General features: G+C 43.7%; 1 protein-coding gene across 5 annotated transcripts in view; it reads right to left on the bottom strand.

Annotated features, from left to right (window-relative positions):
- Positions 1-12,659, bottom strand: part of POLD3 (DNA polymerase delta 3, accessory subunit) — a 50,427-nt gene extending 37,768 nt beyond the window's left edge. Inside the window, exons 1-3 of one of the 5 annotated variants that reach the window (XM_004051807.4) lie at positions 12,479-12,659; positions 11,081-11,136; positions 131-233 (exon numbers count right to left, since the gene is read on the bottom strand). In XM_004051807.4, coding sequence (XP_004051855.3) covers positions 131-233; positions 11,081-11,136; positions 12,479-12,538 — 219 coding nt within the window. In that variant the 5' untranslated portion in view covers positions 12,539-12,659. The other 4 variants (XM_004051808.5, XM_019037578.4, XM_019037579.4 and 1 more) reach the window with 4 other exon arrangements.
- Between the last annotated feature and the right edge of the window lie 1,999 nt (positions 12,660-14,658).

Genomic DNA, 14,658 nt, shown 5'->3' with positions numbered 1-14,658 from the left:
TCACCATCAAGTAGCTCTTTAAAACTACTATAACACAGAATCTTGATTTTTTTCTCTCCCCTGAACTATGTTATAACACTCTTCATAACACAAACACATTTAAGCTCATTACAAGGCTCTGAGAACTTACGGAATGTCCATTCTGAATGAGACTGCCAGACACCAAATAGGTAACATGCAGTTGGGCTCCTGAATTTTCTTTTCGTTTCCTTTCAACATAATCATACAGCATCCTATTCCAAAGAAAAGAAGGCACAAGTAAGACATCAGTAAGAGTTTTTACATGATCAACTCTTAATAAATGACTTAAAAGATAAATGAAATCTGGTAGTCCATCAAATTTTCTGAACAGTAGCATTTTTGCTTGGCCTATGGACAGTTGAAAAAAAAAAGGATGGACTTTAGACAGGACATGGGGAGTAGAGTCCATGTGTTTGGAGCTGACACAGTGATCAGTACATTAACTGAAATAAGATTAATAATAGACCAAGAGGGACTGAACCTGCATTAAAACAGTGGCAATGATACATAATAAATAGAACACTGAATCAAGAAGTAGTTTGGTAACTGTCTCAGCTCTGGATAAGTTAATTAATTTGTCTAGGCCTCTTAATATCCCAAGGCGTAAACAGGAGGGTTATATTAGATTAGTGATTCTTTTAACCTGGGATTCAGGTGGCCATCTATAACCCTCCAATCCTAAAGTTTCAGCAAATGTTTATGTGCTTTTTTGGGAGATATGTGAGGGTTTTCATTGGATTCTGAAGAGTGAATTACTCCAAAACATTAAGAACTACTAAGTATACGATCACAAATGTCCAGCTCTGAAATTCCAATTTTATGATTACTCAGATTTAATGCCAGTTCAGAATTGCAGAATGTAACAGCTTACTCACATTGCCCAGTATTCAGAATAATTCATTAACCTGAGATAGCCAAATACTAAATGCAGAAATGTTGCTTTTAGTAAAATCTCTAAATTCATTTTTACTCTATGATCCAGCAAGTATCAGAAGTTGGCTCCCTTCAATACTCTAGTTTAAAAACAACAAAGAGACATAATATGTCTTTTATTTCGAGAAACATTTACAATCTCTCTATAATATACTTCTGCCAAGCACAGCTAGAAATTAAAAAATCCCCAGAGAAACTCAACCTACATTGCTGTTCACTGTCTTCTTGAAGAGCCTGCTCTCTCAACTTCCATAAAACCATGCCCCACTGAGTCTTCTGCTACCCCTTTCACTGCTTCTGCTTTACTTTCTGAAGAGACTTCTCTACCTCCTCCCTTTCCTTAACCGTTGGTATTCTGTCTTTAGCTATTTTTTCACTCTATGTATTAGAGTGACTGACCATTCCTGTCTGCCTGGGTCTGAGGGGTTTCTTGGGATGTGGAACTTTCAGTGACAAAACCAACCATCCTGGGCAAACCCAGGGTGGCTAGTCACCCTACTACATATTTTCCTCGGTTTATTTCATCCATCTCTGACAACAACATCATCTGCTGAAACCACGCAAGCCAGAAATCTGGGAGTCATTATACTTCACTTCTTCCTATCCAATGAGTTGCCAAGTCTCTTCAGCTCTCCTTCCCAAGTAATTCTTGACTCCATGCCCTCCAAATCTCTTGACTAGACTATTTCAATTCCAAGTATCAATTCCTCTTCTCCTCCCCACCTCACCTTCATTATCCATGATGCTGCCGGAGTGAAGTTTAAAAAATGCAAATCAAGTCATACAATCAACAAAACTTTACCAAGTGGTTACTTTATGTTCTACGCCTTAGGGACAGAACAGTGAATAAAGCAAAGTCCACTCTTAGAGCTTACATTCTAGAAAGGAGACACACAATAAACATATAATATATAATCTCAGATGACAGTAAGTCTATGGAAACAAAGTTAAGTAAGTTAAGGAGGACAGAGGGTGCCTGAGAAGTTTTGCTATTTTACATAAGGTGATTAGGGAAGGCCTCATTAGCAGAGCCCTGCAGGGAGGGAGGGAGCCAGCAAGGTGGATATCTTGGGAAACAATGTTCTAGGCAGAGTCCAGCAAATACCAAGGTTCTGAGGCAGGAAGGTCAGCAAGATCCAAGGAACAGAAAGGAGGCCAGTGAGCTGTAGTGGAATAAGGACGGTAGTAGGGGAGAGAGGGCAGAGTGCCAGGCACATAGGGCTTTGTGGCTACCATAGGACTTTAAGAAGCCATTAGAAAGTTGAGAGCAGAGGTAATGTGATCTCACCTTTCAGAAGGATCTGAGAAGGTTATGTGGACGATATACTGTAGAGGGGCAAGGGAGGAAGCAAGACCAGTTAGGAGGCTATTGCAATAACCCAGCCTAGAGATGACCAGTGGCTCAGTTTGTGGCGGTAGCAGTGCAGGTAGTAATTAGTGGATGAATTCTCGGTATATTTTAAAGTGAGAAACAACAGGATTTGCTGATATACTGTGTTGAAGTGTAAGAGAAAGAAGAGTCAAAAATGACTGGACTAGGCAACCCAAAGAAGGAAGCTGTAATTCACTGAGATGGGGGAAAAGCAGGAAAAGCAGGTGTTGAGGGGAGAAGTCAGGAGTTAGGTTTGGGGGCATATTAAATTTGCAATACCTATTAGTCACTGTTGATGTTGAAAAGGTTGCTAGAGAGTCTTGTCTGAAACATAATTCCTTGTTATAAAGCTTTCAGTAGCGCCAGGTGTGGTGGCTCACACCTGTAATCCCAGCTCTCGGGGAGGCAGAGGCAGGAGGATAATTTGAGCACAGGAGTTCGAGACCTGACTGGGCAATATAGCGAGACCCCATGTTCCACAAAAAGGGAGGAGGAAAAAAAAAGTGTAACAAAGCTTTCAGTAGCTTCTCATCCCCTAAGGATCAACTTCAAATCTCTAGCAATGACAGGTAAGACCCTTCTTGTTCTGGGCTCTGTATCTCTGACCATTCCCCATCATACCTACACTATCTTCATCTTTATGAAACATTCTACAATTCTCTTTATTCCTTTGTATATGCCCTTCCTTCTGCCTAGAAGTCTCTTCTCAGGCCTCAACTACCTAATTTCTCATCAAGACAGCAGCTCAGTTGTCACCTCCTCTATGAAGTATGAACCCTTCCCCAACACCATCAGGTCACCAGGGCACATCTTTTTTTTAAGAGACAGAGTCTCACTCTGTCGCCCAGGCTGAAGTGCAGTGGCGCAGCTCTCTATAACCTTGAATTCCTGGGCTCAAGCCATCCTCCTTCCTCAGCCTCCTAAGTAAATAGGACCACAGGTGCATGCTACCATGCCTGGTTATTATTATTATTTTTTCTTCCTGGTAGAAACAGGCTTTTGTTATATCTCCCAGCCTGGCCTCGAACCCCTGGGCTCAAGCGATCCTCCTGCCTTGGCCTCTCAAAATGCTAGGATTACAGGAGTGAGCCATCATGCCTAGATAATGAGCCTCTGCCATCCAAGCTCTAACAAATTTTATCCCATATCTATTATTACAGCACGTATCACCCTGCCTTCTAACTATTTATTTTACATATGAGGCATCCCCTCTAGACTGTTAACACCTTGAGTACAAAAAGGTGCCCTAGTCAGGATTTTTGCTGATTCCTCCTCTTTGCCCTCTAATGTTTCTTTCCATTACAACAATTGTGTTAGAAGGATAAATGAGCTAACAGATCCATGAACATTTTGGTTTATTGATGCTAGTTTGGACCATGCTAAAGGAAGACATGATAGGCAGGTACCATGCCCAAAATGCTTGCAAGCTTGCTGGCCAAATGCACTATCTTTTCTCCACAACTAATAGTCCTGCCCATATCATCAGTCATTGTTCTCTATGCACTTGTCTCCCCAAATTGACTCCAGTTCTTCTCTCTTATATTAACAGAAAATGCAAAGCAAACTCTTATTTTAAAAAACAATTCCTGTGGCGGGTGCGGTGGCTCACACCTGTAATCCCAGCACTTTGGGAGGCCAAGGCAGGCAGATCACCTGAGGTCGAGAGTTTGAGACCAGCCTAACCAACATAGAGAAACCTCGTCTCTATTAAAAATACAAAATTAGTTGGGCACATGGTGGCGCATGCCTGTAATCCCAGTTACTCGGGAGGCTGAAGCAGGAGAATCGCTTGAACCTGGGAGACAGAGGTTGCAGTGAGCCAGGATCGTGCCATCACACTCCAGCCTGGGCAACAAGAGCAAAACCCTATCTCAAAAAAAAAAGGAAAGAATTCCTGCCTACTTTTTGAGTCTTTAAAACATGTTTTATCTAATTTAAGCCAAACTTTTCTGTTTTTTTGGAGATAGAGTCTCGCTCTGTCGCCAGGCTGGAGTGCAGTGGCGCGATCTCAGCTCACTGCAAGGTCTGCCTCCTAGGTTCAAGTGATTTTCCTGCCTCAGCCTCCCAAGTAGCTGGGACTACAGGCACATGCTGGCTAATTTTTTGCATTTTAGTAGAGACAGGGTTTCATTGTGTTGCCCAGGCTGGTCTCAAACTCCTGAGCTCAGGCAATCTGCCCTCCTCGGCCTCCCAAAGTGCTAGGATTACAGGCATTAGCCATCGCGCCCAGCCTAAGCCAAATATTTTTTAATAAACAAAATATAAAATATTCTTAAATAAGAATGACAACAGGCTGGGCACAGTGGCTCACGCCTGTAATCCCAGCATGTTAGGAGGCCGAGGCAGGCGGATCACGAGGTCAGGAGTTCAAGACCAGCCTGGCCAGCATGGTGAAACTCCATCTCTACTAAAAATACAAGAAGTTAGCCAGGCGTGGTGGCATGTGCCTGTAGTCCCAGCTACTCGGGAGGCTGAGGCAGGAGAATTGCTTGAATTCCGCAGGCGGAGGTTGCCGTGAGCCGAGATTGCGCCATTGTACTCCAGCCTGGGCAACAGAGCTGTCTCAAAAAAAAATAATAACAACAACAACATATATGACTTCTTACAAGATACACTTCCTACACATATGATTAATTATAGCTTCCCATTTTAATTCATTAATCTTCCCTCCTGATCAGTTCCACCCATAATGTTCCCCAGGATGAGTACAGTGTATTGCCCATACCACTTTCTCTAACCCAACTTAATTATTTCACAGCATTTTCACAGTCTGGAATTATCTTGTTTAAATCAACCAGGGGAAGGACCCTGTCTGTCAGGTTTACTGTTGTATGACATAGCCTGAAATAATGCTAAAAAAAACAGTATGAGGCCGGGCACGGTGGCTCAAGCCTGTAATCCCAGCACTTTGGGAGGCCGAGGTGGGCAGATCGCGAGGCCAGGGGTTCAAGACCAGCCTGGCCAAGATCGTGAAACCCTGTCTCTACTAAAAATACAAAAATCAGCCGGGCGTGGTGGCAGGCGCTGTAATCCCCACTATTCAGGAGGCTGAAGCAGGAGAATCGCTTGAACCTGGAAGGTGGAGGTTGCAGTGAGCTGAGTTCCGCCACTGCACTCCGGCCTAGGCAACAGAGCGAGACTCCGTCAAAAAAAAAAAAAAAAAAAAAAAATTACGTGAGAGAAATGTTTGTGAAAATACTATAGTGAGGCCGAGCATGGTGGCTCATGCCCATAATCTCAGCACTTTGGGAGGCTGAGGCAGGAGGACTGCTTGAGTCCAGACGTTCAAGACCAGCCTGGTCAACACAGCAAGATCCCATCTCTACGAAATAAAAAAATCAGCTAGCATGGTGGCATGTACCTGTGGTCCCAGCTACTCTCAGGAGGCTGAGGTGGGAGTATCCCTTAAGCCTAGGAGGTCACGGCTAAAGGAAGCCATGTTTGAACTACTGCACTCCAGCCTGGGTGATACAGTGAGACTCTATCTCAAAACAAACATAAACCATAGTGCTTGGTATTCATTCAGTATGTATTGGCATTCATTGTGTGCCTGACACTGAAGACAGAATAATTGTGGCATGTTATATTTTCCAAAGATGGCTGAGACAGCATCTTCCATTCCATATGCTCTTCTACATTCTCTCATTGAGAAGTAGAGCCCACTCCTTGAATCTGGTATGGCCAGTTATTCACTGCTTGACTTCTGAGGCTAGTCAGAAAAGGCAATTGGCTCTACATTGTGCTGGAACACAAGCTTTTGGAGCCCTGAGCTTCTATGTAAGAAGTCCGACTACCTGGAGACACCAGGCTGTGAGAAAGCCCAGGCCATACAGATAGACCACATGCAAGCACTCTAGTCCACTGCCCCAGCTAAAGGCCCAACAGATGGCCAGAATCAACAGCCAGACATGTGCATAAAGATGCCTAGAGATGACCAGGTTCCAGTTATTGAGACTTTCCAGCGGGGATGCCAGACATCATGGAACAGACATAAGCCATTCCCACTGTGCCCTATCCAAATTCCAAAGCAAAAGAATCTATGCGCATGATAAAATGATGTTTCCAGGCACTACATTTTGGGGTGATTTCTGACACAGCAATAGTAATCAGAACAGCGATGAACCTGACAAGTTTCCTGCCTTCATAGAGTTTATATTCTAGTGGGGAAAGACATATAATTAGCAAGAAAATGCCAAGACAATAATATGAATTATAAAATGCTGGGATAACCGTATACCCATGTGCAAAAAAATGACGCTGGACCCTTTCCTTACACCATACACAAAAAATCAACTCCAAGTGATTCCTAGAAGATATAGTCAATATTTATACATTTCAGTGATTCATTTAAAAATTAGCTTGAACTAACACCTAATCTGAAAGCTTTAGTATAGTCTTACTGTAGGAACTAAAGCATTTTTTTCTTTTTCTTTCTTTCCTCCCTTTTTTCTCTCTCCTCTCTTTCTCTTTTAGAGACAGGTTCTTGCTCTGTCACCCAGGTGTGATCATAGCTCACTGCAGCCTTGAACTCCCGGGCTCAGACAGTTCTCCTGCCTCAACCTTCCGAGTAGCTAAGACTACAGGTGCATGCCACCACACCAGGCTCATGTTTTAAAAAAACTTTTTATAAAGATGTGGGTCTCACTATGTTGCCCAGGCTCATCTTGAACTCCCGGGCTCAAGCAATCCTCCTACCTCAGCCTCCTCAAGTGTCGGGACTAATACAACTGAGCCACCACAGCCACCCGACTGAAGCATTTCTAATGTTAACAAGTACATGGCCAGGTGCAGTGGCTCATGCCTGCAATCCCAGCACTTTGGAGGACAAGGCAGAAGGATGGCTTCAGCCTGGGAGTTCGAGACCAGCCTGCACAACACAGCGAAACCCCGTCTCTACAAAAAATACAAAAAGTAGCCAAGTGTGGTGGCATGCGCCTGTAGTTCCAGCTAGTCGGGAGGCTGAGGAGGGAGAATCACTTGAGCCTGGGAGGCCGAAGTTGCACTGAGCCAAAATTGTGCCACTGCATTTCCATCTGGGCAACAGGGTGAAACCCTGTCTCAAAACAATAATAATGATGTTAACAAGCACATGATCTGTAGAAAACTTAAACATAGTGATAGCCATGATTTTTTTAAACTCTAAGTGGATTACATAATTAAATATAAGTGCAAAAACTAAAAAATCTTAGAAAAAGCACAGGAGTAAATCTTCATAACCCTGGGTTAGGCAAAGCCTTCTTAGATATTATGTCAGAAGCACAAGCAACACATCAAAAAGAAAACACAACAAGGGTATGGAGAAAACAGAATGCTTATACATTGTTGGTGGGAATGTAAATTAATACAGCCATTATGTAAAACGGTATGGAGGTTCCTCAAAATATCAAAATAGAGCTACCGTATGATCCAGCAGTCCCACTACAGATATACATCCAAAGGAAATGAAATCAGTATATCAGAGATATTTGCACTCACATGTTTATTGCAGCACTATTTACAACAGCCAAGATATGGAATCAACAAATGTCCATTAATGGATAAATGGATAAAGGAAATATAGTGTATATACACAATGAAATACTATTCAGCCATAAAAATTAATAAAATCCTATCATTTGCAACAAAATGGATGAACCTGGAAGAGACTATGTTAACTGAAATAAGCCAGACACAGACAAATACCACATGATCTCACTCATTTGTGGAATCTATAAAAGGTGATCTCACGGAAGCGGAAAGCAGAATTTTCTTTCCATAGGCTGAGGTGGTTAGGGGAGGGGGAATGGGGAGATGTCGGTCTAAAGGATACATAATTACAGTTAGACAGGAATAAGTTCAAGAGCTCTACTGTATAGCATGGTGACTCTAGTTAATGATGATATATTATATTCTTGAAAAATGCAAAGATGGTAGACATTAAATGTTTTCACCACCAAAATAACTGTGTGATGTAATACATTTATTAGCTAGATTTAACTATTCCACAGTGTATATATACTTCAAAACACAATGTTGTACACAATAAATACATACAACTTTATTTCTCAGTTTAAAAAATCTTGGCTGGGCACGATGGCTCACGTCTGTAATCCCAGCACTTTAGGAGGCCGAGGCGGGCAGATCACTTAAGGTCAGGAGTTCGAGACCAGCCTGGCCAGCATGGTGAAACCCCAACTCTACTAAAAATACAATAAAATTAGCCGGGTATGGTGGCACATGCCTGCAGTCCCAGCTACCTCGGAGGTTGAGGCAGTAGAATAGCTTGAACCAGGGAGCCGGAGGTTGCAGTGAGCCGAGATCACGCCATTGGACTCCAGCCTGGGTGACAGAGCAAGGCTTCTGCCTCAAAAAAAAAAAAGAAAAAAAAAAATCTTCTTAGGCCGGGCACAGTGGCTTGTATCTGTAATCCCAGCATTTTGGGAGGCCAAGGTGGGAGGATCACTTGAGGTCAGGAGTTTGAGACCAGCCTGGGCAACATAGCAAGATCTCATCTCTACTAAAAAAAAAAAAAATAAGATTAAAAAAATTTAATCATTTTAAAATTTAAACTTAAAAAAGCATAAGCAACAAAAGGAAAAATAAATAAATTGGACTTCATCAGCAATAAAAACTTCCATGGGCCAGGCATGGTGGCTTATGTCTGTAATCCCAGCACCTTGGGAGGCCAAGGCAGGGGCTTGAGCCTGGGAATTCAAGACCAGCCTGGGACCAGCCTGGGAAACATGGCGAGACTCCATCTCTACAAAAAATTTAAAAATTAGCTGAGTGTGGTGGCACGCACCTGTAGTCCCGGTTACTCGGGAGGCTGAGGTGGGAAAATCACCTGAGCCCAGGGAAGTCAAGGCTGCAGTGGGCTGAGATCACACCACTGCACTCCAGCTTGGGCAACAGTGACATCCTGTCTCAAACAACAACAACAACAAAAAATGTCTGTGCTTCAAAGCACACCATCAAGAAAGTACAAAGACAATCCACAGAATGGGAGAAAATTTTTGCAAATAATTTTTCAATCAGGCTCTTGTATTCAGAATATATAAAGAACTCTTAAAACTCAACAACAACCAAAAATACCCAATGACAAAAATGGGCAAAATTTTGAATATCTATTTCTCCAAAGATATGGCCAAACAGCATATGAAAAGATATTCAGCAACATTAGTCATTAGGAAAATGCAAATCAACATAATTTATGAGATACCACTTCACATCCACTAGGATGGTTAAAATAAGACATAATAAAAAGTTTTTGCCAGGTGTGGTGATGTACACCTGTAGAGCTAGTTGGTAGGCTGAGGCGGGAGGATCCTTGAGTTCAAATCCAGCCTGGGCAACACAGTGAAACCCCATCTCAAAAAAAAAAAAAAAAAAAAAAAAAAAGAGTTCATCCATGAGAAGTCTGAGGGAAAAAAAAGTGTTAGTGTTGACCAGAATGTGGAGAAACTGAAATACTCACATACTGTTAGGACTGTAAGACAGTGCAGCCATTTTGAAAAATAGTTTGTCAGTTCCTCAAAATGTTAAATACACAATTATCTCATGACCCAGCAATTCGAATCCTAGTTTGGCTGTGTCCCCACCCAAATCTCAACTTGAATTGTAATAATCCCCACATGTCAAAGACGGACCAGGTGGAGATAACTGAATTATGGGGGCAGTTCCCCCATGCTCTTCTCATGATAGTGAGTTCTCACGAGATCTGACGGTTTTACAAGGGGCTTCCCCCTTCGCTCGACACTCATTCTCTCTCCTGCCACCCTGTGAAAAGATGCCTTCCGCCAAGTCTCCTGAGGCCTCCCCAGCCATGAGGAACTGTGAGTCAATTAAACCTCGTCTTTATAAATTCAATCTCAGGTGTGTCTTCATAGCAGCATGAGAATGGACTAACACATATACCCAAGATAACTGAAAATATATGTTCATATAAACACTTATACATGAATGTTTTATACATGAATGTTCATAACAGCATCATTCATAGCAGTCAAAACATGGAAATAACCCAAATGTCCATTAATGATGAATAAACAAAACTTGTTGTATCCATATTACAGACTGATTCATGTCTCCAAAAAGGTAATGTTAAAGCCCTAACCCCCAATACCTTAAAATGTGACCTTATTTAGAAATAGAATTGGCCGGGCGCGGTGGCTCACGCCTGTAATCCCAGCACTTTGGGAGGCCGAGGCGGGCGGATCACGAGGTCAGGAGATCGAGACCATCCTGGCTAACACAGTGAAACCCCGTCTCTACTAAAAAAAAAAATACAAAAAATTAGCCGGGCGTGGTGGCGGGCGCCTGTAGTCCCAGCTACGCGGGAGGCTGAGGCAGGAGAATGGCGTGAACCCGGGAGGCGGAGCTTGCAGTGAGCCGAGATCGCGCCACTGCACTCCAGCCTGGGCGACAGAGCGAGACTCCGTCTCAAAAAAAAAAAAAAAAAAAAAAAAAAAAAATAGAATTATAGCACATGTAATTAGTTAAGACAAGGTCATATTGGAGTAGGGTGGATTCATAATTCAGTATGACTGGTGTTCATACAAGATGGACATGCAAAGATACAGATATACAGGGAGAATGCCATGACAATGAAGGCAGAGATTAGAATTACGCAGCTACAAGCCAAGAAATGCCAATGATTGCCAGCAAACCAAATTAGCTCTAATCTGTATAGGCTATCTGTAGAGTTAAAAGCAAAGCATAACAACAACAACAACAAAAATTCCAATATGATTAAAATTGGTAGTAAATTGGACTTACTGTTTGGCCTGGTTAACATGAACCCCTAGTGTATAGCTCAGCCATTTGTATGTCACCTGTAACAAGAAAAAATTTTTCAAATGTTTTATTAGATGACTCCAGAGTGCAAATCAGTCCCGAGGGTCTGTTGCTAAAGATTCCTATTCTTAGATGATTATGCCTTATAAATTACAATAAATGCCACTGCAGTTTTGCCAAGAACTATCTATCTGGGTAGGCAGGATCTATTTATCTTAAAAATGCTAAGAAGTTTGTTTCATGAACTAATGAAAAGTAATCTAAAAAGACAGGCTGAACATACCTAACAGAAAAAACTCTCATTTTCCTCACACTCCTTGTTTTACTCAGGCCCTTTCCTCATGATGTTTTTTTTGGGGGCCACCAGCCAAAGCCATCCTAAAACTCATTCAGAAGCTAGATGACTTTGAAGTGTGATGTCTCAGAAACTCCTAAAGAAAGTTGCACCCATGCAAACATTAAAGGGCACAGGTGGTGCAGGGGTCAGGAAATGAACAAAGTGGGTAAATATTTTTATAAGAGATTAGATTGGGAACTACCAGCATCAAGCCTTCATCCCTCCTAGACCCAGGATGCCTGCACTCTCTTCTCTCAAAGTCTCTTCCAATTCCAAATGTCAAGCTTCCAATAGTTAGAAGACTTGCACAGGTTAGGCAAAGGCAGTGTGATGTAGAAGAAAGCATTAGTAAGAGGACAGACCTAGGTTGAAAAACTGCCTATCCCTTACCAACCGCAAATAAACAAGTTATTTGGCCCCTCAGCTTCAATTTCCTCATCTCGGGATACCACCACCGACCTGGGATGGGGTGCGGAGAGGTCACTGTAAAGATTAAAGTGCCTTGGCACACAGCAGGCACTCAATCATCACGGTTTGCAAAGTGCACTCACATCCGTCAATTCGCTCCATCTTTTCCTCACCCGTGTGAAGCGGATCAAACCTCTATCAATGCTTAAATTTCCAGGAAGAGGAAACAGTATCTGGAGGTTACGCAACTTGTAACTTAACACAGTTAAGACACGATTTCCTCAACTGTAAACTTAAAACTTTAAACGCCAACCACCTTAAAAGAAAGGTGTAGGGACGCCTTAGAACTCTCAGCCAACGGCCCTCCCTCCGCGCCCGGTCTCCGCGGCTCCAGCCCCAGGCTCTGTTCCCAGCACGCCCACCCAAGGGACGCGGACTTCCGTGTGTGCCGGAGAACCTTCCCGACGAGTCCTCGCTCGCTCTGGGGCACAGAGCTCGCCCAGGTTCCCTCGTGGGGACCTGTCTCCCCTGGTCCCCACGAAGCCACAAGCAGACAGGGGGTCAAGGCTCCCGCCGCCCTAGCCGGGCCCAGGACCCCGGTCGCACGCCCGCGTTCCCCAGTAGTAGCTGCTCACGATCTTGTTTTGGTCCGTGACGAACTCGTCTATATTTTCCAGATAAAGCTGGTCCGCCATGGTGCGGCAGCGCTGGGACCCGCCTCTAACCCCTCTCTCAATCACAGCCACAGCTCCCGCCGGCGGGAAACGTCTTTGCTCCCTCCCAGGTCCCGGGTCGTTTCCCCGGCAACGGAGGCGACGCACTACGGCGGCCCTCGAAGGGTCAAACTAGTCAGGGAGACGGAGCAGACGGAGGTAGGCAGAGCTAGTAGGAAACACCGAAGTGCGGGGCCTCCTGGCTGGTTTTTTCCTATACCTACGTACCTATGATAAAGTTTAATTTATAAATTAGGCACAGTAAGAGATTAACAAAAATAACTAACGATAAAATAGAACAATTATTATTATACTGTAATAAACATTAGTGAATATGGTCTCTCAACAGATGTCATTGGGTATAATATTTCCCTACCGAGGTTGGCTGCGGGTGATGAAACCCGGGAAAGCCAGGATAAAGGGGAGACTATTGAAAACAAGTAATTTTAGTAGTGCTGCCAACTGGGGAAAAGTACTGCCTGTTATAATCCCTCAGAGTTGAGAAATTAGGGAAGGTTTTTCCAGAGGGGTTGAGGAGAGGCTGAGTGTTTCGGATAGAAGCAGGAGAATTTGCTGGAAAAGAGTTCATTATCTCTGGATTGTTAGAAGAGGCGGATGAGAGAGACTTGGGAGAAACCAAATCGTTGTGCCTAGGAGACTGTGAAGAGGCGCTTGAGCTGTGTTCTCAGGAAAACTTGGAGAAAAGTTATCAGGTTGGGGAATTTCAACTCAAATTTCTCCTAGTATCACCCCCGCAAAAATCTTTAATAATTGACTTCAGCATAAGCCGGTGCAGTTCAGTATCGCAGCTGTAGTGCGTAAGTGAGTGGGCTCTAGAGTCAGACTTACCGGGTTTGAATCCTGGTTTTGCTGTTTGTTGTGTAAACTTAGGTAATTCTTTAGCCACTAGGAGCCTATTTCCTTATCTATAAAATGGGAATAATAACAGTACCTACTTCAAAGGCTTGTCGCAACATGCATTCATTCAAAGCATAGCAAAATCCTGAGAAAGGCCAGATACTATTCTGAGTGTTGAGGTGCTGGGGCTGCAGCTATGAGCAATAATAAACCGAGCCTGTTCACATGTAACTTACATTCTGAGATTTTTAAGTGAAAGATAGTGGTGGTTTAAAATAGGGTAGCAGACCGGGCGCGGTGGCTAACGCCTGTAATCCCAGCACTTTGGGAGGCCTAGGGGGATGAATCACCTGAGGTCAGGAGTTCGAGACCTGCCAGGCCCACATAGTGAAACCCTGTCTCTACTAAAAATATAAAAATTAGCCGGGCGTGGTGGCACGTGCCTATAGTCCCAGTTACTCCCGGGGCTGAGGCATGAGAATGTCTTGAATCCAGAAGGTGGAGGTTGCAGTGAGCCGAGATCATGCCTCTGCACTTCAGCTTGGGAAACAGAGGGAGACTCCGTCTAAAAATAAAATAAAATGGCTCGGCGCAGTGGCTCACACCTGTAATCCCAGCACTTTGGGAGGCCGAGGCAGGCAGATCACCTGAGGTCAGGAGTTCGAGACCAGCCTGGCCAACATGGCGAAACCCTGTCTCTACTAAAAATACAAAAATTAACCAGGTGTGGTGGTACACGCCTGTAATCCCAGCTACTCGGGAGGCTGAGGCAGCAGAATCACTTGAACCTGGGAGACCGAGGTTGCGGTGAGCTGAGATGGTGCCACTGCACTCCAGCCTGGGAAACAGAGTGAGACCCCCTCTCAAAATAAATAAATAAAATAAAATAGGGTAGCAGTGCCAGGCACAGTAGCTCACACCTATAATCCCAGCACTTTGGGAGGCCAAGGCAAGTGGATCACTTGAGCCCCAGGAGTTCGAGACCAGCCTGAGCAACATACTGAAACTCCGTCCCTACTAAAAAAAAAAAAAAAAAAGCCATGGTGGCACGAGCCTGTGGTCTGTGGTCTGTGGTCCCAGTTCTGAAGTGGGAGGATGGATTGAGCCCAGGAGGTAGAGGTTGCAGTGAGCACTTGATCATGCCACTGCATACAGCCTGGGTGACAGAGTGAGACCCTGTCTCAAAAAATAATAATTTTTTTTTTGAGACAGTTTTGCTCTTGTTCCCCAGGTTGGAGTGCAAT

This window comes from Gorilla gorilla, chromosome 9 (assembly GCF_029281585.2).
Source record: "Gorilla gorilla gorilla isolate KB3781 chromosome 9, NHGRI_mGorGor1-v2.1_pri, whole genome shotgun sequence".
NCBI lineage: Eukaryota > Metazoa > Chordata > Mammalia > Primates > Hominidae > Gorilla > Gorilla gorilla.
The sequence above is the reverse complement of the archived record's forward strand: the minus strand, read 5'-3'. Positions and strand labels throughout refer to the sequence as shown.